Below are 22,686 nucleotides of genomic sequence, written 5' to 3'. Positions count from 1 at the left end.
ATTTCACCCTTAGAATTTACAGGAATGTTGAGAAGGGCTTAGGACTTCTAAACGTACACAATTCAGGAGTGGTGGAGGGGTTTGAGTAAATCTTATTTAGATCTCAAGGTACAGGGCATTTTCAGTTGACATCTGGATTATATACATAAGAAAAGTGAGGTTCAGAAAGTTAAATAGCTTGGTCAAGGTCATACTGCTCTATAGTGGCAGAAGTTGGATGAAACCTCATGGCTATTGAGAAAGTGGAAATTTTCTCAGTTTCATAGAGGGAGAGAGACTTGAATGATAGTTTTGAGCCAATATACCTTTTTGGGATAATTTATTTTCAAAACAATTTCTTTCTTTCTTTCTTTCTTTTTTTTTAAAGAAGTAGACTTTATTCTTACATTGAGGAAGGGTAATTGTTTTTTCCTAGATAAAAGTACAGGTTTAAAATGTTTCTAATGGGTTAATATCAATGAAGGAGATCCAACCCCAAAGTAATTCATACTATCTGCTATTCTTCAGTGTATAACCATACATTCAAATAAAGCAAAAACCAATTGCAAAGAAAAAAAACATTTTAAATAACTTAGGATGCTTTTTGAGTATAATTATTAAAGTTGATGACTTTACAGAACCAACTGATTAGGGTTGAAATAATTTCAAACTCACAGAAAAATTTCAAGAATAGGGCAAAGAATGTTCATAGAACCTCTATCCAGAGTCTCCAGTCACTAACATTTTACTGCACTTTCTTGATCATGTTTTCTATGTGTACATATTAATTTTGTTGAATTTTCTGAGTGTAATTTGTACATGGCATTTGTTTCCTAAGGACAAGACAGTATAAGTATTATAATCAGAAAACCAACTTTGATATAATATTATTTTCTCACTTGCAGACATCAAGACATCACTAATATTCACCACTTGTCTTAATAATATTATTTATGGCTTTTAAAAAGTCTGACCAAGGTCAATCCAGGATCACATGTTGCATGTAGTTTTCATCTCTCTTTTAATCTGGAAGAGTTTCTTAGTTTGTCTGTCTTTGTCTTTCATGACCTTAATACTTTTGAAGAGTACAAGCCAGTTATTTTGTAGAGTTCCATTCAATTGGGAATTGTCCAATGTTTTCTTACCATTAGATTGAAGTTATGTTTTTTGGCAGGGATATCACACACATCATGGTGTATGGTCTTGATACAATGTACAGTCTTTTAAATGCAACTACGTTAAGTTAAGATTAACCATTCTGATCTCGCCCAACTAATAGTGAACTTACAGACTGAGCTCAAGACACATTTGTGGGCACATTCAATGCTACTTGCTCACAGACTTCTGAGCACTCAAGTGTGAGGATACTGAGTAACTTAAAAGCAAAACCTATGCTAACAATGAGAAAGTACACTTCCAAATAAAAACAATACCATTTACATTAGCATAAATTCAAAAATGAATTTATATTTGTTAGATACAAATCTAACAAATCAGGTGCAAGATATATTTGAGGGAAACTATAAAACTCTGATCAATGGTATCAAAGAAATAAATGGAGAGATATTCCATGTTCATGGATAGCAAGACTTCATATTGTTAAGATGTAACTTCTTCCCAACCTCATCTATGGATTCAATTCAACCCCAATCAAAATCTTAGTAAATTGGTCTGTGGACATTGACAAATTGATTCCAAAAGTTATATGTAGAGACAAAAGACCTAGAATTGGCAACACAGTATCGAAGGACAGGAACAAGGTTGGAGGACTGACACTGCCTGATTTCAAAATTTACTGTAAAGCTATACTAATTGAGGCAGTACAGTCTTGGTGAAAGCATAGAATAATTGATCAAGAAAACAGAATAGAGAGCCCAGAAATAGGTCTGCATAGATATAGTCAACTGACCTTCGACAGAGGAGCAAAGGTAATACAATGGAATAAAGATAGTTTCTTTAACAACTGATGCTGGAACAACTGGACATCCACATGCAAAAACAAAACAACAAAACAAAACAAAATCCAGGCACAGATTTTACACCCTTTACAAAAATTAACTCCAAATGGATCATAGACCTAAATATGAAACACAAACTATAAAACTCCTAGAAGATAGCATAGGAGAAAACCTAGATGACCTTGGGTTTGTGATACATTTTTACATACCACACCAACAACACAATCTAGGAAAGAAATAATCGATAAGATGGGCTTCTTTAAAAATAAAAACTTGTGCTCTCTGAAGGACAATATTAAGAGAATTAGAAGACAAGCCACAGACTGGGAGAAAATATTTGCAAGAGACACATAAAGGACCATTATCCAAAATAAACAAGGGACTCTTAAAACTGAACAGTCAGAAAACAAACAACCCAGTTAAAAAAAATGGCCAAAGATTTTAACAGACACCTCACCAATGAATACATACAAGTGGCAAATAAGCAGAAGAAGAGAGTCTATATTATACCATGAGAAATTGCAGGGACACCTGGGTGGCTCAGTCGGTTAAGCGTCCAACTCTTGATTTCAGCTCAGGTCATGATCTCATGGTTCATGGGTTCGAGCCCAACGTTGGGCTCTGTTTTGACAGGGTGCAGTTTGCTTGGGATTCTCTTTCTCCTTCTCTTCCTGCCCCTTCCTTGCTCTCTCTTCCTCTCTCAAAATAAACAAATAAACCCAAAGGAGTTGAAAACTCATGTTTACACAAAAAGCTGCCCATGGATGTTTACAGCAGCTTCATTCATAATTGCTAATACCTGGAAGCAACCAAGAGGTCCTTCAGTAAGTGGATGGATAAACTGGTATATCTAGATAATGGAATATCATTCAGTGCTAAAAACAAAGCAAAACAAAACAAAACACGAGGCTATCAAGCCATGAAAGGACATGGGGGAAACTTAAATATGTATTACTAAGTGAAAGAAGCTGATCTGAAAAGGCTACATTTTGTATGATTCCAATTCTCTGGTATTCTTAAAAGGGCAAAACTATGCAGGCAATAAAAAAGATTAGTGTTTTCCAGGGGTGGAGGGAAAGAGAGATGAACAGCAGAGAACAGATGATTTGGAGGGCAGTCAATAGTTTGCATTATATTATAATGATGGATATTTGTCATTATACTTTTTCCAAACTCATAGAATTTACAACACAAAGAGAGTTGTGTCAGTAAGGCAAACTGAATTTGGGGTGATTATGGTGTGTGAATGTAGGTTCATCTTTGGTTTAAAATGTACCCTTCTAGTGAGTGATGCTGATAATGGGGAAGGAGATGTATGTGGGGGAGTGGGAAGCGGTATATAAGAAATCCCTGTATATTTAAATTTTGTTGGAAACTTAAAACTGCTTCAAAAAAGATAGCTTTGAAAAATACATACAGCCTATTTCAGTGGATTCTGATTGCTATAATTACCCAACCAGGGAGCAACATGTTGGGAATAGAATATAAAATATGTGGCTTTTATTTTTTATTTTTAATTACTGCTTTTATTTATTTTCATCATTCTTTTCCTGTTAATCTTGGAAAGCATGGTTGGGCAGTGAAAAACATAGGGATAAGGAGTTGGACATTTTGAATAAACACAATGCCTCCAAAACTGTAAAAGAATATAATTGAAAGGATTCAGTAAGAAGCTATTCCATTCTTAGCAGAGAGGCATATGGACACACAGAAAGTGATATGCTATCTCATAAAAATCAATCAATGAGAAACAGTGCAAGACCATTTCATACAGAAGGCAAACAAGCCACATTATTTAGATGAATAAAGTAAATATGATTTCCATAGAGGAGTAGAAGTCTTGACAGCTTCTTTGAACAGATGCCACTCATGCAGCAGAGAAGCCTAATTGTTTGTATGTGCCTTCAGCTTCTCTGTCAACAGGAGGAAGCCTGTGGAGTGAGGATGTCATTTCCTTGCATAACCAGATGTGACAGAGGATATTATTCAGCCTCAGCTTATCTGGGCATGTTATAAGGTTAGCCTGGTCTGAGAAAGTCCGTTGTGTAGAACCAGAGCTTTCCACACCCCAACTTATAAAATGGGTATTCATTAAAGCTGAATGGAGTCATCAGATCAGGCGAAGTCTAACAAACTGGAGTAGAGAACTTATAACATGCTTTCCTTTGCACATAAATCTGCGTGTGTCAGTCACCTTTCTGTCTGTAGAATCCATGCCTTTCAATGTGCTTATCTCTGTAGGACTCACTAAAAACCTGTTGATAAAATATGAATTGCATGGATGGATGTTCCTTTGGAATTAGATATTTCCAAGGGAGGAATTAGCTATTTGAAGGGAGACTAGCAGAGAGAGTGGAGTCACTGACCTCAAGTCACAGCACTCAGGACACCTTGTCCATTCCTAAGCCACTCCTGAGCATTTGTCTCCATGGACAACATTCAGCTCTCTTCTGTGATTCTGGGAGCCACTCTTGCCTACAACCAGGAGCTCAACAATGTGAAACAGCTTGCATTGTACATGGTTGTTTTCTATATTGTAGGACTGAATGAACAGTCCAAAGTGGGATTCAAGCTATGATTCACTACCAAAAACTAAACAACTAATTTATATCAAGTTTATGACAACCAGGTAGTGAGACAGATAGAGGGTACCTGATTCTCTGCCTCACTCACTGTTTCCTTCTAGCCTCGGGCAAAATTTCCAAACACTATTTCAGAAATGAAAATTTAAGAACATACATTATTCCTTTAGAGGAGCTGGGAATAATCTACCTGTCAGATCCACTGGGATGACAGTGATATACTACTGTCCTGGCTTTTCTTTTTAGCTCCTAAGTTAGAAGGTCTGTTTTAGATTCATGCATTCATATGTTGGGAGAGGAAGTAGGATGCATTTAATCATTTTGTTCTTAGCTGGAATAAATTTCACAGATGGAACTGGCTGCCTCTACCAGCCATTTATTGTGGCTCCAAAGACAATAATTAAGCCATTCGTATCCTGGATGTCATCAGCCAGTGGCAATGGGATCAAAGACATGTAACCTGACTCCCAGTAGCATCATCTGTTAAAGGGGATGATGCTACCAGCTTCCAAAACATGACTGATTCCATAGGACAAAGGAACCAGGCTGGGAAACCTAGGCCCCTCCAACTCACTATTAGCTCAACTTGTTATCCTAGGCTTTCCTGTTACACTTTCCAAGTATCCTTCAACGCCCCCTTCTACATAACGACAACATCCAAACTCCTCTGCATGGCTTGGGTGACCCCTCATAAACTGACCCCAGTCCACTTCTTTGGCTTCTCGGTCTCTCTCCACATTTAGCCAGACACAACCACTTGCATTCCCTCCAGAATCCTGGTGTGTTCCTTTGCACACGTCATGGGATCCTCTATAAACCCTCTTTCCTTTTGGCCTGTTGAAATTATGAGTCTCAATGCAAATTCACATCAACCTGACACTGTCTGCCCTGGGAAGACTCCCTTTCTGCTGACAGTCTTTGCCTCACGGGTACTGTATCATAAATCTACCACAAAACATATTGCCAGTACTCTAGTTGTTTACAAAGAGCACTGTATTCCTCTGATTTCTTTAAATCAGAACCTATATTCTATCTAACTGATGGCCTCTGTGCGTCAGATGGTGTTGATGCCCTGCCTTCATTCCCGTGGCCTACCCGGGACACCGCCTGTAGACAGTGCCTATACATGACAGAGTCTTCATGCATTTTTGCCTCTGGAAGCATGTTTGGTCTTCTTGGGGAAAGCAAAAGTGCCAGCAATTTGATGGCTCGGGTGCAACCCTCAGCAAAGAAGGAATGGCAGCTGGTGGTTAAATTTCCCAGCTTTCTCAGTCTTTGATGGGATAACTCAGAGATGTCATCACTCGCAGAAGGTCTAGAATGTTGCAATAATGGTCTGCATTTTGCTTCTGCCTCTCTGGATCAATTCCATGGTTAGTTGTCTCCACACTGACTGAGCTTGGCCATGTGCACTTGTTTTGGCCGATGGGACTTAGTAAATGTGACACAAGCAAAGATTTGTTCCCAAATCCATGTCTCAGTGTCTGACATCATACTTGCTTATTGAATGTACTAAGTACATGATTGTTCAATGAACTGAATATTTTTCTGCTTCTATACTATCCCCTGGTATGACTGTGGCTCCTGTTAGTTTCTTTGTCCATTCGTTTCAAACTCCCGTAATTTTCCCTTGGTCCTTTCCTCTTTTCCAGTTAATGGCCAGGGAGGTTTGTTCTGGTTTCAGCTGCTGGGTCTAAATTTAGGTTAATGTCAAGCCTCACTGAAGACACAACTCTACAAAGTTCTCTTTGGCACTGATTCTGCCCTCCCTCCCCCACAACATGGTACCACTTCTGGACTTCAAGATCGACAATGGCTTGTCTCCCATCCTTCTTCCCATGTCTTAGGCTCTGCAAGGTCTCTCTTGGTCTCCCATTCTTGGTTGACAGTCCCTAGAAATACAATCAGCAGGAACTGACTAGAATGGACCCTTGGATGCCAACTACCTTCTTGTGTCTGAATTTCCATCACCTTGGAAGGGAACTGATAGCCTCCTGATGAAACTGATTTTTTCCCCTTCACAGAAGTAGAGAGCAAGCTAAGGGCAAGGAAGGACAGAATTTGTAGATTACCTTATTTTCAGTCTTAGGTTTCTTTATATCCCATCAAGTCACAACATTTTAGGCCATTAATGGTAATTAATTAATTGAAGCCATTTAACAGAAGCACAAATTAGGATCTTCATGTAACCTTTCCTAGTATGCTTGGTCTTCCTGATTGCAGCATTACGTAACACATCAGTCTGTCATTTCATGAGCATCCGATGATAATGTAAGCTTTTAGATTTTTTTCCTCATCATTTATTTTTATATTTATTGAGTGCTTACTAAATGTACAGTGCTGTATTAATCACTAAGGGGGCAGTCAAAGAAACATCAATTCTTGTTCTGTATTTCACCTAGTGTAAATCCAATAGGTTGTGGCTGGTGCAGAATCCTTGCATCTACAAGCTGCTTTGTTTGGAAAACTGGTCTTTATACAACTTTTACAAGTAAAGTGGTGAAAAGCAGGCCAGGGGGATCTGCAGTGAAGTGGCGTGGTCAGATCCAGTTGGTGCGTGTGGCTAATTACTCATAGGAATCTCATGCAGTTGGGGTCTCGGTCTCATCCAATGTGAAAGGCAGATACAACGGTTCTCTGGTCTCTGAATCTCAGCCAATAAACGACAGGGTTCAAATGCTCATTGCTAGTAGTGAAGAACATAAACATCATGCTTTATTTCCTTTTCTTCCTGTGTAAAATGAGAGGTTAAACTAATGCCTTTCTATGATTCCTTCCTGTAATTCCATCACTGTAGTTATTACTTGTAAAAATTTAAATGACTCCAGATAAACCACTTAGAATAATTAGGCTAACATATCACAAGTTTTTGGTGGGATAGCAATTTCCAAGCGGTCTGACAAGTGTTTAGAAACTATTATTTACAAACACCATTAAAATGACATATATTTAAATCACCTCAATGCTTTTCCTCTTTCCCCTCCCTTACACTTCTTGAAGAAATTGTCTTGATACCCCAACTTCATCATATTTACTGCTACCCTTCACAATGTGGCTTCCTTCCTATAGCAGACATGATCACTTTTCTACTCGGATCCCTTTGGGCCTTAGCATTTAGGGCAGGCCAGCTCTGCATTTCTTCACCTGAGTTTTCTCTAGTTGGCCAAATTCTGCTCTTCTGAACATGTGCCAGGTCAAAGTACTGGAGACTTAATGTCACCCAGGAGTAATTAGCAATCCTGAATCGATGTGTGATTGCAACTGGCACATAAATACCCCAGCTCCCTCACAGCTCAGGCAGGGTACCTCTGGGGCACATGTTCTACACCAGCTCTCCAGAGTTTCCTGGTGGGACTGAGCCCCCAGTTATCCACAATGACAACTTGCTTTCTCTTTCCTGTTTCACTTCCCCCACTCCCCTACCAGTATTTTCTAGGTCCATTCCTTAAATAAACAACTTTCATTTAAATTCTTATCCCTTAATCCTGGAAACCCAAACTAACATATGTGTCCTCTTCCAATGTGCTAAGGTGGCACCTCCAATTTCAACAAGGACTTCATCTCTAAAACCGGTGGCCTTGGTTGCCCCATTCTTTCTTTCTTAACCCTCACCTACTTTCCTTTCACAGTCCTCAATTCTCCTTCCCTATCTCTAACAGTCCAAGCTCTGTCTCCTTGCCTGGCTCCTCTTTTCCCCTTCAGGTCCAAAGTTCTCCAGGATTTTGTCCTGGGACCTCTTCTCTCCTTTTTCTCTCAACACTCTTCCTTGGCAATGCTATCTATTGCTGTGGTATGACTGAGGTGTATGTGGATGGATGTTTGTGCATTTGACTTTCAGATCCTTGGCCAGCTTTACCTCTTTTTTGACTTTGGTAATTAACCTCTATGGTCATTATCATTATCTGGATGTGTTCGGGACTTGGAGCCTAGAGAGTCAACACCCCAGTCACTAACCAGAGCTTTCTCTCAGTTCTCTCACTATGAATCCCAATCTACCTTCTGTTCTAGTTTATTGATAGTCTCTAGTTTTTAAAAACTTCATTTCTCTCTCTCCCAACCTCTACCACCCCCACTTAAGTGCCGTTTAAGAAAATGATGCAGTTGGTGCCACTATAAATCGATTCTCTCCCTCTTGGCCCCTCAGTGCTGCCCAGAAGTCGTCCTTTGCCCTTTGTCAGCATCCCTTCCCTTGCCAGTAACAGTGTGCAAAATGTTGTCTCCCTTGAAGCCCCCACCCCATCACCTCTTCCCTCACTGGAAGCGTTGACTTTGCCTCCTTCATCTTTGAAGTAGTTGTGACTCCTCAGTGGGTATTCTCCCCATATCCTCTTCTGTGACCTACACACTGAACTTCATCTGCCCATCCTGTTTTTTTAGCTCAGAGGGAAGAGAGTTCCCTTTTCCTGCTCAGGCTCCTTTCACCTTTCAGTAAAGCCTAGCTAGGCAAGAGACAAATGAAAATGAAGAATTTGGGATTGAAGAAGTTCTGGGTAAAGCAATTGTGATGAAATCACAAGTAATTTTAATGTAGAACAAATACCAGCAATACTGTAAATCATGGTTATATGCAGAAGGTTAATATTTACACGTAACCTAGTGCAAAATATGACACACCTAAGGAGCACTGCAATGTGTGAATAGGGGAGGCAAAAGAAAGTGTTAGCAGGCTAATGTCCCCACTTTGCTGAGCATGGACTCCACAATTCACTGAAGTTGAAATACATAATGAATTAATCAAACTTGTCATTAAATATATATTATCTATCTATCTACCTTTTGCATGTAAAATAGTCACAAACTCCTCAGTACCATCACAATAATTTTTTTTTTAATTTTAGGGAGACCTATTACAAAATTATATCTCTTCCGTGACTAATTTGTCTGAAGTTTAACAATGTCATCAATTTTTTTTTCAGTTTCCTTTCCTTTTGTTAAATTCTATAATAATCAAATGAATAATTTAAAACTTAAAGTAGTGTGTACAAGGGCACATAGGAGGCTCAGTCAGTTAAGGTTCCAACTCTTGATTTCCACTCAGGTCATAATCTCCCAGATTGTGAGACTGAGCCCCATGTTGGGCTGAGTGTTGACATCAGGGAGCCTGCTTGGGATTTTCTCTCTCTGCCCCTCCTCTGCTCATGCTCTCTCTCTGTCTCTTTCTTTCAAAAATAAATAAATATTGGGGCGCCTGGGTGGCTCAGTTGGTGGAGCGTCCGACTTTGGCTCAGGTCATGATCTCGCAGTCTGTGAGTTCGAGCCCTGCATCAGGGTCTGTGCTGACAGCTCAGAGCCTGGAGCCTGCTTCGGATTCTGTGTCTCCCTCTCTCTCTGACCCTCCCCCACTCATGCTCTGTCTCTCTCTCTGTCAAAAATAAAAATAAACATTAAAGAAATTTAAAAATAAATAAATAAATAAATAAATAAATAAATAAATATTTTTTAAAAAAATAGTGTGTACAATATAATCCCAGTTCCGTAAAACAATTTATCTAACTACCTTTTTTCTCTCTATATATATATATATTCTTACAGAAATATCTGCAATAAAATTTATCTAATGCTATTAATGGTTATTTCTGAGCAATGAGGTTTGGGGTAATAAAAAAAAACCCACCTTTCTTTCAGTGCTTTTTTTGTACTACTTTATATTAAAAAATAGTAATGAGAATGTGTAATTTTGACAAAAATAATTAAGTTATTGTATTTTTTACATGATCAGGGAGTCTTAATTTATGTCAAGTTAACAACTTGGTTATTCGTATTCATTGCATTCATGAGGACTGCAACAACTAAGAACACTGTGTTTACACTGAGAGATTAGCCATCCCCCCAGTAGAAGAATTCACAATTTTGTTTGCTTGTTTGCTTAAATATCAAGAGGAAAGACGCTCGATTATCTAAGAAATCTGACGCCAACATAAATTAGATCATTCATTCAACAACTACTCACTGTAGGCTTAGTTTTATCAGGCGTTGCATTTACACAGAAAGCAAGACTTATGATGTCACTACTCTCAGCTTATATTAAAACACTGGAACAGTGAAAGCCAAGTATCCCAGGTCAAAAAATTTTTTTCTAATGCCGTTACTGTACGTGGCATATGTTTTAAGCCTAAGTTATTATCTTCCTGTTCTTGATGTCTCCAAATAAGTCGTCCTAACATGTTTCTTATCTTCCTTTGAACTCTTTCTACCTTGACACAATGTAAGCATTAAGTGAATCTATTTAGGAAAATTTAGGAGAAGAATTGGATGTTCATGAGAGTCAAGCAAAAATGAACTATTGGAACCTCATCAAGATGAAAAGTCACAGGGAAGGAAACAATCAGTAAAATTGAAAGGCAACCAATGGAATGGGAGAAGATATTTGCAAATGACATATCAGATAAATTGTTGGTAACCAAAATCTGGAAAGAACTTATCAAACTCAACACCCGCCCCCCGCAAAAAAAAAGTAATCCAGCAAAGAAAAGGGCGGAAGGCATAGACATTTTTACAAAGAGGACAGCCAGATGGCTAACAGACACATGAAAAGATGATCAACATCACTCATCAACAAGGAAATACAAATCAAAACCACAATGAGACACCACCTCACACCTGTCAGAATGGCTTAGATGAACAACTCAGGAAACAACAGATGTTAGCAAGGCTACGGAGAAAGGGGCACCCTTTTGCACTATTGGTGGGAATGCAAACTGGTGCAGCCCCCCTGGAAAGCAGTATGGAGGTTCCTCAAAAAATTAAAAATAGAGCTATCCTACAACTCAGCAATTGTACTACTAGGAATTTATCCAAAGGATACAAAAATGCTGATTCGAAGAGGCTCATGCACCCTAATGTTTATAGCAGCACTAGTGACAATAGACAAAGTATGGAAAGAGCCCAAATGTCATCGGCTGACAAATGGATAAAGAAGATGTGATATATATAGAATGGAATAGTATTTGGTAATCAAAAAGAATGAAATCTTGCCATTTGCATCATGAATGGAACTAGAGTATTATGCGAAACGAAATAAGTCAGTCAGAGAAAGACAAATAGATGATTTCACTCATGTGTGGAATGTAAGAAACAAAACAGGAAAAGAAAGAAAAAAAGAAAAATAAGATAAAAGCAGAGTGGGAAGCAAACCATAAGAGACTCTTAAATACAGAAGACAAATTGAGGGTGGCTGGAGGGATGTTGGGTGGGGGGATGGGCTAAATGGGTGATGGGCATTAAAGAGGGCACTTGTTGGGATGATCACTGGGTCTTATATGTAAGTGATGAATCACTAAATTCTAATCCTAAGATCATTATTACACTGTATGTTAACTAACTTGGATTTAAATAAAAATTTAAAAATGCATATATTAATTAATTTGATATAGAATTAAAATAATAATTATAAAAATAAATAAAGTTATAAATAAAGAGCAACCCTAGGATTCTACAGTTCTCATGTTCTTGTCAACTTCCTAATGGAGAAGCTACCAACATCTTGTGATATTGTTGAGGCTACTTCATTTGTGTCAGAAAATCAAGGGTTTGTGTCCATGTTTCACTTTCAACCTAAGAGTTTGTTATATTCAGTTATTCTCATCAGAGGAGCTCAGCACATCACAACCTTCTCCAAAAAGTTATGGTCAAATTGTTTTAGGGACAAAAAATGATTTGTCTAAGGAATTTATTGCTTTTTATATATACCTAACACAGAATAATAGAAGCCATTCATTAATATAGAACCATTACATTTAGGGTAGAACTGTTAATTCAAATGCAATTTCTTGATTCCCTAACCATTAGTGGAGTTTAGTCACTTAATGGACTTCAGCTATTCAGCTATTATACACACACACACACACACACACACGCTTCTTTAGAAGTATATTAGTATATTAGTAAAGAAGATGAAACTAAAACTCTTGCTTTCGAACGTCCTGTGATTATTTGACTCTCAAATAATAACCCACAAATTCAGTTCAGGGTTTCTTTTTGAAATGATGAATCTGAGCTCAAATGTAAAATGAAGCCACTGCTCTAGTGGGTGGAAAAAGTATGAACTTCAGGTTTTATGTTTTATTTTTAAAGCCTGACTTCTTTGAGCAGTTACAGCCAAATATATAATTATTGCAAACTTAACTATAGCATCACTCCCTGATGTGCTGTAACATTGTGATCTACAGCTAATAAGACCTTTTGAAAGAGACGTTGAATTTTAGATATTCATTCATTTGAGAAAAAGAATTTTTTTTTGATCTATTCTATCACTGATAATTTATAAGTTGGGAATTTAGGGAAACGCAGGAGTCTGCCAGTCATTGACATGAGGCCTGTTACCTACTTCTATTTCCTAGCTACATTGCTGCCTATAAATAAATGGATGCTACAGGGGTAGTTTCTTGAAAACTAGTACTTCAAGTGCTTTTTCTCTGAGTTAATGGCCGAATAGTCACCTTGTGATCCAGGTGTACTTATCAGTGAAGAAGCACATAATGAGTCCCTATTATGAGTAAAGCATATTGGTCGCCAGTGGGACAGGAGTATTTAATGGGTTGTGTATTCTTCCTGGAGAAGAAAAATCACAAAGACCTGTAAAGTTGGTTGACATTACGAGGTGAAGATGTAGGAGCTTTCATAAGTCTTTTAAAAATTATTATTCTTGTAATTTGGTTTGGTTTGGTTGTAAGGTTCAGAGAATACTCTTGCAACCTAAGAAAGAAGGATATTTATTGACAGGATATTGGCTTGGGTAATGTTGATGGTTCTAAAGATAAACTCTCAAATCCCAGTGCCTTAATGTAATAGCAATTTACTTTCTCACTCATAAAGCTCTTCTAAGTCAAGAAACAGGGACCTGGGGTCCTTCCATCTTGCGACTCTACCGTCTTTGGCATTTGGCTTCCAAAGTTACTGTTCTTAATCACATCAAACCTCAGAAGAGAAGAGGTGGAGAATCAACCTATGGTCAGTTTTTACGCATCAAGCAAGGAAGAAGTGCACATCACTTCTGCTTACATCCCACTGGCTAGCATCCTCATATGGTGGTACCTATCTGCAAAGCAGGCTGGGAAATGTGGTACTGCTGTGGCCCAAGGAGAAGACAAAATTAGTCTGGTAACTAGCCTTTACCTTCTGTCCCATCTTTTGCTGGGAAATGGAGCTGGGAAGTTATAGGAACTCAGATGAAAAGTCTGCATCTCCCATGGCCTGGATAGTCTCTTTCATGACAACTAGACCCCATTTTCCTCTCTATAGCAACTAGTGAATCAAATTTCCTAAGAAAGTCAGCATGATTGGTTAAGATAATTACCATGGGCTATAGTGAATTTAATTCTGGATTATTTCAGCCAGGCACTCTCAAGGATCATGGCCAACTCCTGGATGGGTTCCCATTGGGCTGTTTACTCCTCATTCAATCAGTTGTCACTCCCAAGAAAGTACAACTTACAATTGTTTTCTTGAGCAAAAAAATGTAACCAGGTCATCATCTTATTATTATTACTCCTACCAATAATAGGTTTTTTATTCTATGCACTTGCCACTGTGTTCAAAACCTTATGTACACTGTACTATTTATTTTTCACAACCACCATATTTTATTAGCCATTTCAAATAAACATGAGCCTCTTAGAGATTTCATAATCTAGACAAGTTTCCGGTACTTTCTAATTCTAAATCCCATTATCTATACCTTTGAACATTGCTGTTCCTGGCTTCCTTTAGTCACAAGAGAGGCATTGTATATAGTGAGTGCTGGGACAAATGTGACTGGTGCCAAGAAAAGGAACAGATTAAATGCAGGGGAAGTCCCAAAGAGATAGAGAATATTCCAGTCTAAGTCAGTCAGATAAGGCTTAAGGGATGAGCTTGGACTTGACCTAAAGCATACTGTATTCAGTTAGAGTCCAAAAGGAATTCATAGCTTTCATGTTGGGGAAGTTGAGTTCTGGGCTATTTACCTTTGGTTACCATGGTAATAGATCGTGTAGTGTCAGAAAAACTGTCCCTTAAGGGATTCTTAGATACGAATCCTCTTGGAAACACTTAGGATCAAATCTATCTCTTGTTTTGTTTCCCCTTCTGAACCATGTTAATCTTGATCTAGAGGAGAACAGGGCAGAGCGTGGAAGACTACTTCTTCTGACTCACAATTGATCCACGATGAAATGAGAGTGAAATTATAGAATCTGGATTCAATATTGTTAATACCACTAAAAGGGTGAAAAATATGACAAAAGATTCCTCCTATCCACAATAGCTAAAGAGCTCCTACAAACGGAAAATTAAGACAGACAATCCAAAAGAAAAAAAAAAAAAAGAAAAAAGAAAGAAAGAAAGAGGAAGAAAAGAAAGAAAGAAGAAACAAAGATAGAAAAAGAAAAGAAAACAAAACCAAACTTTTCAGGGCAAAAGACTTGAACAAATGATGTGTAAAAAAGGATTTCCAAACCACTAATAAGCATATGAAGAGGTATTCCGCTTGAGGTGATCATCAGGGAAATGCAAATTAAAATCACAATGAAATATCATTATGTACCCACCAAAATAACTAAAAGGAAAAGGCATAAGAAATCAAATGTTGCTGAGAATGTGGAGCGATCAGAAACCTCACACATTGCTGGTGGTCAGTTTGTCTGTGGCAGGCGGAATTCTGAGATGACCCCCAAGATTTCCTCTCCCTCGTGTACGTGCCCTGTATCATCCCCTCCCCGTGAGTGTGGGGACAGGATTGTGAAGATGATGGATGTCATTTATGTTATTAGATTACCTTTTGTGGCAGAGGGGAGGGATTTTATCAAATGTAGTTAAGGTCCCAAATCAGTTTACCTGAATTAATCAAGACAATTCTCCTGGGTGGGCCTGACCTAATCAGGCTCACCTAAACAGGGACTGAGCCTTTCCTGAAAGAAGGGTGAAAGTGTGAGGTTTATGGAAAGGGTCATGCAGCAAGGTCATGAGCGTAGCTCCAGGAGCTGAGAGTGGAACTTGCAAAAATTGAAGACTCCAGGTCTACAACTACAAGGAGCTGAATCCTAAACACCTGAATATGCTTGGAAGTGGACTTCCCCTTAGTTGTGCCTGTAGATGAGGACATAGCTGGCCACTATCTTAATTTCTACCTGTAAGCCCATGAGCAGAAGACCCAGCTAAAATGTGCCAGACTCCTTATCCATGAAAACTATGAAATAATGAATTTGTGTGGTTTTAGGACACAAAGTCTGTAGTATTTGTTACACAATGGAAAACTGATACAGTCTCCTAAAGTTGAATGTATATATGCCATTTTACTCAACAATTCTAATCCTAGGGATATTCCCAACAGAGAGACATATATGCTGGGAATACATACATTACAAATTCCACAGAAGCAATAATCATAATAGCCTAAAACTAAAAACTACCTAAATGAGCAAGAGGGGGAACTTATGGGGTATGGATAATACTTTATTTCTTGATTTGGATGCTCATTACATAAGTGTGCTCAGTTTGTGACAGTTTATGAACTGTGTTCTTTCCTAAGTTATACTTCAATAAAATTAAAAGAAATTTGATTTTAACATTAAATTCAATTAAAGAATTCAATTCAATTAAAGTTAAAATTAAAAGTCAGTTAAAATGAAAAGAAGTTTATTCTTTCATTGTATACCAGCACAATTATTGCTAGAGTTTTTCAAATGCAGTGAGCACACATATAAAAGTGGTCACATGATTTTACTTGTGTAATTATCCTAGCCTCAGTCCTGCCTGAACAAAAACCAAAACCTACTGTAGCAAAACAAAAACACTTCATTGTCAATTGTTTGGATTTCTACCTTAATTCTTACTTGATTTTTGGCTAACCTTCAATATACTGTTTTAATAAATATTTTTTTGTTCTTTTTCCAAGAGATTTAAAATTAGTAGTATAGTAAGAATTTTAAGGGGTGCTCGGGTGGCTCAGTCGGTTAAGCATGCGACTTTGGCTCAGGTCATGATCTCACAGTTTGTGAGTTCGAGCCCTGTGTCAGGCTCTGGGCTGACAGCTCAGAGCCTGGAGCCTGCTTCACATTCTGTGTCTCCTCTCTCTCTGCCCCTCCCCATCCTGTGCTCTGTCTCTCAATAATAAATAAACATTAAAAATTAAAAAAAAAAGAATTTTAAGGCACTCGGAAAAACACCTCTGATGTTATTGTAAACTCACTCTCCTAGACATATACATATGTCTATACATCTTTTTTGATGAACAGATGTCTTTTAGCCAGGTCACGATAAAATAGAAAACTTTAGTCTCAATACACCTTTCTGACAGTAAAGTTACAGGTATTTTTGTTCCATTTCGGGGAGGAAATACATTTGTTTGGTCATGGCCTTGCAAGAGTTTGGTAAAAAAAATCACCAGGTATTCATTTAATATCTCATATATAGACCACTGTGCTAAAGCCCTATGGCTTTAAGAAGTGTATTGTTTCTACTCTTAAAAGATTTATGATTTACCTGAAGTACATACTCATACACATTTGTTAATGACATAGGTTTATACGTTAATACCAAATAGGTGTTGGATATAGAAAAAATTAAAAAGAAAGAAAGGAAAGGGAAAACATCAGAACTCTAAAATGGTGCCCAGAGAGCAGAGTTCTTGGCTGTCCGGGAAGGTTTCCCAGAGGCAGTTCGGTAGGAAAACAAAGTTATTTTCCACAAAGCAAATTTGGTTTTAAATCTGAGTTTTTTTCACTCTCCAGATATAAGTTTAACTGGTTGGGGCTTTAAGTTTTTCATCTGAGAATTAGGTCTGATGGCAACAATTTCTACCTCACAGGCTTGTGAGTTTAGATGGGATAACTTAGTAAAACAGCAGGTTCCCCTAGTCTGTATAGCTGACCCTTCTTTGGGATGAATAAGTAATCACCGAGGATCCTTGGTGTCTGACCCTGAGCATTGGAGAGGATGGGGCAGTAGGGAATTGGAAGATACACTAAGTATTAGAGAGAGGAAGGAGAAGGAGGTATTGTAGGTTTAAAATGAAAAAAAAAAGAGTGACAAAAGTGCAGTATGTGATGAGAACAAGACAGGACAGTGTGTAAGAAACCTGGAGGAACAGATAAAACTAAGGAAGTTTCCTTACAGGCTGGCAAACCCAGTACTAGGCTGGCCATGGTGAGGACTAGAGGTAAGCATGGAGGATATGGTCCTTGAATATTTACCTTTTAAGTGGAAAGACAATACTTACACCCACATTTACTTACATATATAAAATGACTGGAGGAAGAGTGTTGGGATGTACTAGCTTATGTCATGTAGGCTTTGCTTTTTCATCCCGTGGGAATTTGGAGAAGAGAAAGCACATGGTGGTCCATAGCATCAGGGAAGGTTTGGAGCTCAGTCGTGAAGGAAGAAGGGTGGGACATGAATTCAAGGAAAGAAAAGAGGGCTCCTTCTACACAGGTGTGGCACCATGCAAAGATTTGTCAGACAGAAGCATTCTGCCATAGGCTGATTTTTTTTTTTAACTTAACTATATATCAGAACAAAAATCATTTGGTTAAGAGATACTGTTTTTGAGAGGGGGTTATAGAGAGGGGAGGAGAGGTGGCAAGGTAAAAGTTCATTTTTCCCAGATAGAAATTGCATGTTTGTGGCTGACTCAAAGCCAGTGGGCTCCTCTCAAATAAAGAGTAGGGGTGAGAGAGACTTAGGTATCTGATTTTACCCCAGAGTATGAGTTCCCTGAGAGTTCACAGTACGCATATCAAGATTCTCCAGATATATTTAGGATGACATTGTCCCTACACCTCCTTTCTCAAACTCCACTGTCAAAACTACAAATCCCCTCATTAAGCCGTTTACCTCTACAAAACAAAACAAGACAAAACAAAAGTGACCCCTTGGAGAATTAATAAGTCAAGTCATTATCTGTCTTAGTTACACCCGGATTTGCTTAAGTTGCTAAGATCCTAAAGGGCATTGTCTAAAGGGGAAGTAAGGAGGAGGTAGCAATAGTCTGCCTACACTATGAAAAGGTGCATGGTACGGAAAGAGTAGCAGGTACTCCCGAATCAGCTGCAGCCCCTTGGCAGTCAGAAACTAAAAAGCCTGATGCCATATTCCTTTTCAGCCCACCTCAAAGCTCAACACATCCTGCAGAGCACTTAGCCTGTTTGGCATGTACTAAGAGGTAAAGAGCATGAGTTTATTTCTGAAAGATCCGGGTTTAAATCCAGATCTGGTTGTTTTTTACCTTGGGCCCTGATCTGAGCCAATGTCCTTATCAGTACCATGAGCTTAATAATAATAGCAGCTTCCTCGGAGTTGTTGAGAATATTAAATAAGAATATGTGTAAGGACTCCAGCACACAAGGGTGCCCCATTGTAGTCAGGTAATAATAATCACGGTGACAATCACTGTTCTATCTGTGGCTCCTGGGTCCTGAATCTTGTCTCCTAACAAGTTAGGGAGGTGGGTTGGGAAGGAAGGGGGGTCTGCTTGTTTCCTGTGTTGAAATAAACACAAACTCTTGAAACAGCCCCAGACCCTGGGCCAGAACGACAGCGGGCTGCTCCCTCAGCTCGCATCCTCTCTCCCTGCTCCACCCACGCTTCCCGGGAGCAACAAGTTCCCTTCTGCAAAGACCCGCCCGCGCGCCACTGGTAGACCCGGCGGGCTTCTCCTCCTAGACTAGTATGACTGGCGGGGAGACCCACCGAGGGTCGAAATCGCTGCTGCCAACACCCTACCGGGGAGGGAGAGCCAGCTGCTCATGAGGGAGCCGCGTCCGGGAGGAAGACGGGAGGCATGGGAAGTCGGGACAGAGGTACTGATAGGAAACCTAGTTCGCACTGCCCTTGAGAGGCAAAAACAACAAAAGAAAGCACCCACCGCTCGTTTCCCGCCCCTCTCCTGGGATCGGGAGGGAGAAGATAGGGCCCCGAATCCCACACCTCCACCCAGCCTCCACCCAGACCTCCACCCAGCCTTCTGGTTGCCAAATCGCATTCCTACGTCCTCCACGCTCCCCTTGCCCGGTTTCTCCGTGCATCCTCTCACTCTACCCCACCTCTCGCCAGGTCTCCTAAGGACACTTGCGATTTCTGACAAGATATTTCGTAAGAAGGACAAGCAGATAAGCCACGGCCCCCCACCCAGCACTCTCCTTTCCGCTGCGTCCCAGATAGATACTCTGGAGTCACAAAAGGAGTCCCAAGGCGTCTTAGGTTGGGAGCCTTAGGCAGCTGCCCGAACAGTTGAACTCTGGCAACTTCTTGGAATGGGGATCCCCGCGCCCTCGTGAGAAAGCCAGGGTGGCCGCCCACACACCAGGAGAGACACCCCAACTTCTCCATAGGGAACTTCCTCTAAAATCTACCTTTCCAGCTTCTACAGCTGTGAGTTGAGAATCAGAGCTAACTAGGAGTACGCTTCGGGGGCGGGCGCTCGTGGGCAGGGGCGAGGGCGAGAAGTTCCACCCGGATTTTGGAAAGAAACCCCAGTTCATGTCTCCAAGTCTCCTGGAGCCAGAGAGCTGTTAAGGAACGGGGCCGAAGTCACCGGGAGGGAAGTCCTCCTAGCGCGGGGTCCGAAAAGCACGGAGGTGAATTGCAATATCCAAGCTTTTAGCCTTGTCCCTTGGAAACTACTCTTTCTCCAGGGGATGGGGGCGGGGGATACATCCCTGGCAAAGACTGCCAACGTCAAGCCCAGATGTTCAGCACTTCATTCCCCTATCCCCACCCAGCCTTGAGAACTTGGTACCTCGGACAGCAGCCCGGGCGCAAGGCATTGTCAGAAAGGTGTTATCTTGTTTTCGCCACCAAGTCAAAGAGCAATAAATTATTTTTATGACCTTACTAGTATAATTTGAAGGACATTTTAATTACATAACCCGTGAAAGATCACCGGAGGCAATGTCGTGTTAAAGAGCCCATGGCAGAATATCTGCATCGCATGAGAAAGAAAACTTGCAAATCTGCAATGAGATTGCGCAGGGCTGCCCCCGTTTTGAAACAACATGCGAAATGCAAGGGAGATTTTACCTTTCGGACTCCAAAGCCGTGTTCTGCTGCAACTTGGCGAGCTTCTTCCTCTCCTCCTTTATGCAACTCCACAAGAAAATGATTCGTGAAGACCGGTCTCTCGGCAGATGCAAAAACCATGACACAGAAGAGGAGCCCGGCGGCCGCCTTCCACTGGGAGACACAGCCACCTTTCATCTTTCTTGGGAGTGAAAAGTGGTGCTAGGAGGCGCGCAGGCTGGTGGAGCGGAGGACTCGGAGGAAAGGTGCAAATGAAAAATGTATATATATAGTTTTTTTTTTTTGTTAGTTTAAAAAAAAAATCTCTGTGTAGAGAAAGAGACTGATTAGGGGGCTCAGAAAGCAGCAAATCAATGTGTATTCTCCTCCAGCATCTGGCTGGCGGGGAAGCCGTGTAGTCAGGCTCGCTGGCAGAGGTGCGAATGTGGGGAGCTGTGTGTATCTGAGAGAAAGAGCGAGTGTATGTCTGTGCTTGAGGCTAAATCTGCATTTTCAGCTCCTCCTCGGCTCCAATTCCACTGGGGACAGAGGAGAGCACCAGCCTGGCTGACGTGCGCTCGCCAGCAGCCAATGAGGGCCGGAGATGCGACGGGCCCCGCCCTGGACCGCCCCGGGCCCACCCCTGCCCGCCCCCAGACCGGCCGGTCCGCCTCCGCCGGCGGGGGGCGCTGAGCGGCGAGCCCGCGCCCCCGCCCCTTTCAGAACCCTGGAGAGCTCCTCCATCTCTCCACCCGGGCCCGCCTAGCTCCCAGGAAAATCCCCCCAGCTGTAATCTGGTCGGCGGCGCCGGAGTGATGTCATTGTTTGTGGAAATCTGTAAGGCTCTGGAAAGAGAATTACGGCGTGTGCCGCTCCCTGAGGCTCCGAGGGGAGCTGGGGCACCGGCCTCTCCCTATTCCTCTCCCCTGCTTATTTTCCGCTGCAAAATAACTCTTTTTTTTTTCTCTCTCTCAAGGCACACTTGCCTCTCTCGCGCTCAACAACAAAGCAAATATTAACCCTCCTCTCACCACTTTGGACAAATCCCGGGGAGGGTTACTCCCTTTCCCCGCACGGGGAAGGTTGGGGAAAGCAGCCTTCTTGGGGTGACTCATGGGGACGAGTATTTATTTATTTATATTTTTGTAGGCTCTGGACTTGTCTGGAACTAAGCAGCTGGGAAGCCTAGCAGATCAAGCTCACTCCCACCAGCATCTGTGATTAGATGAGACTCCTTCGAGAGTCAGGGTTGCTCCGCAGAGACCGCCTTCTAGAGAGGCGCGGCCAGGATTGACATGCCTGGAGGTACATTCTCAGACTTGGGGACAGACGTTCGGTTGCACAAGGACGGCGAGAGTGTGCGTTTGGGAAGGTATAGCCACCAATCCTAGGCGCTGGGCCAAGACGCCAGTTGGGCATTCTAAACTGAGGCGAATTCAGGCCAAGTGACACCGGGTCAACGAAATTATCCAGTTAAGAAATGTGCACTCCCAGACTACAAATGGCTTACACTGACTTCTTCCTGTCCCAGTGAGAGGAAGCAGGGGCGAAATGTCTGCCTCGAAATCAGGGCGATTGTTTTAAAGTACCCCAAATATTGTTGAATTATAGAATGCGTACACTGATCCCCATTATCATTTAGCTCCAAAGTTCAAAATTCTGCTTCACTTGAATAAGAGGTGAGACCTTTGTCCTAGAGGCTTAATTAAATGTATGCAATACAGTGAGAGAGAGAGAGAGAGAGAGAGAGAGAGAGAGAGAGAATAATGTTGACACATTTCACACACACACACACACACACACACACACGAGCATTTTATTTTTAACAGACTTCCCCCCTTTTCATTTTATCATGAAGTCGGACTCTGCACAAGAAAACACTATTGTTAGAAAAGAATACACACAATGCCATGGGACACACTGTCTTCAGAGCAGAACTCTTTTCCTGACATAGTTGGCTCCCTCAGGGCCCTTTCCAAACTAGCCAAATAAAAACACAGACGTTATTGAAAATTTTGATTAAAGCATTAAAGAAATCGGTATGTAATTAATATTAGGATTAGTAGTGGTAGTACTTGAACTCCTTTAAGAAACACTGAGTACTTGAACTCCTTTAAGAAATGCTGAGAAGGTGCTAGCACACAGACTAAAGATAAAAGGGTCCGAAGTGGAGACAAGTTTTCTGGGAAGGT

General features: G+C 40.7%; 1 protein-coding gene across 1 annotated transcript in view; it reads right to left on the bottom strand.

Moving 5' to 3' along the window:
* Nucleotides 1–21,040, bottom strand: part of PCSK2 (proprotein convertase subtilisin/kexin type 2) — a 272,390-nt gene extending 251,350 nt beyond the window's left edge. Inside the window, exon 1 of the mRNA XM_015063231.3 lies at nt 20,516–21,040. Within this exon, the coding sequence (XP_014918717.2) occupies nt 20,516–20,692 (177 nt within the window). The 5' untranslated portion in view covers nt 20,693–21,040. The remainder of the gene's footprint in view (nt 1–20,515) is intronic.
* Between the last annotated feature and the right edge of the window lie 1,646 nt (nt 21,041–22,686).

The sequence above is a fragment of the Acinonyx jubatus genome, chromosome A3 (assembly GCF_027475565.1).
Source record: "Acinonyx jubatus isolate Ajub_Pintada_27869175 chromosome A3, VMU_Ajub_asm_v1.0, whole genome shotgun sequence".
In the NCBI taxonomy this organism is placed as follows: domain Eukaryota; kingdom Metazoa; phylum Chordata; class Mammalia; order Carnivora; family Felidae; genus Acinonyx; species Acinonyx jubatus.
Note: the sequence above shows the minus strand (reverse complement) of the source record. Positions and strands in the feature narration are given on the sequence as shown.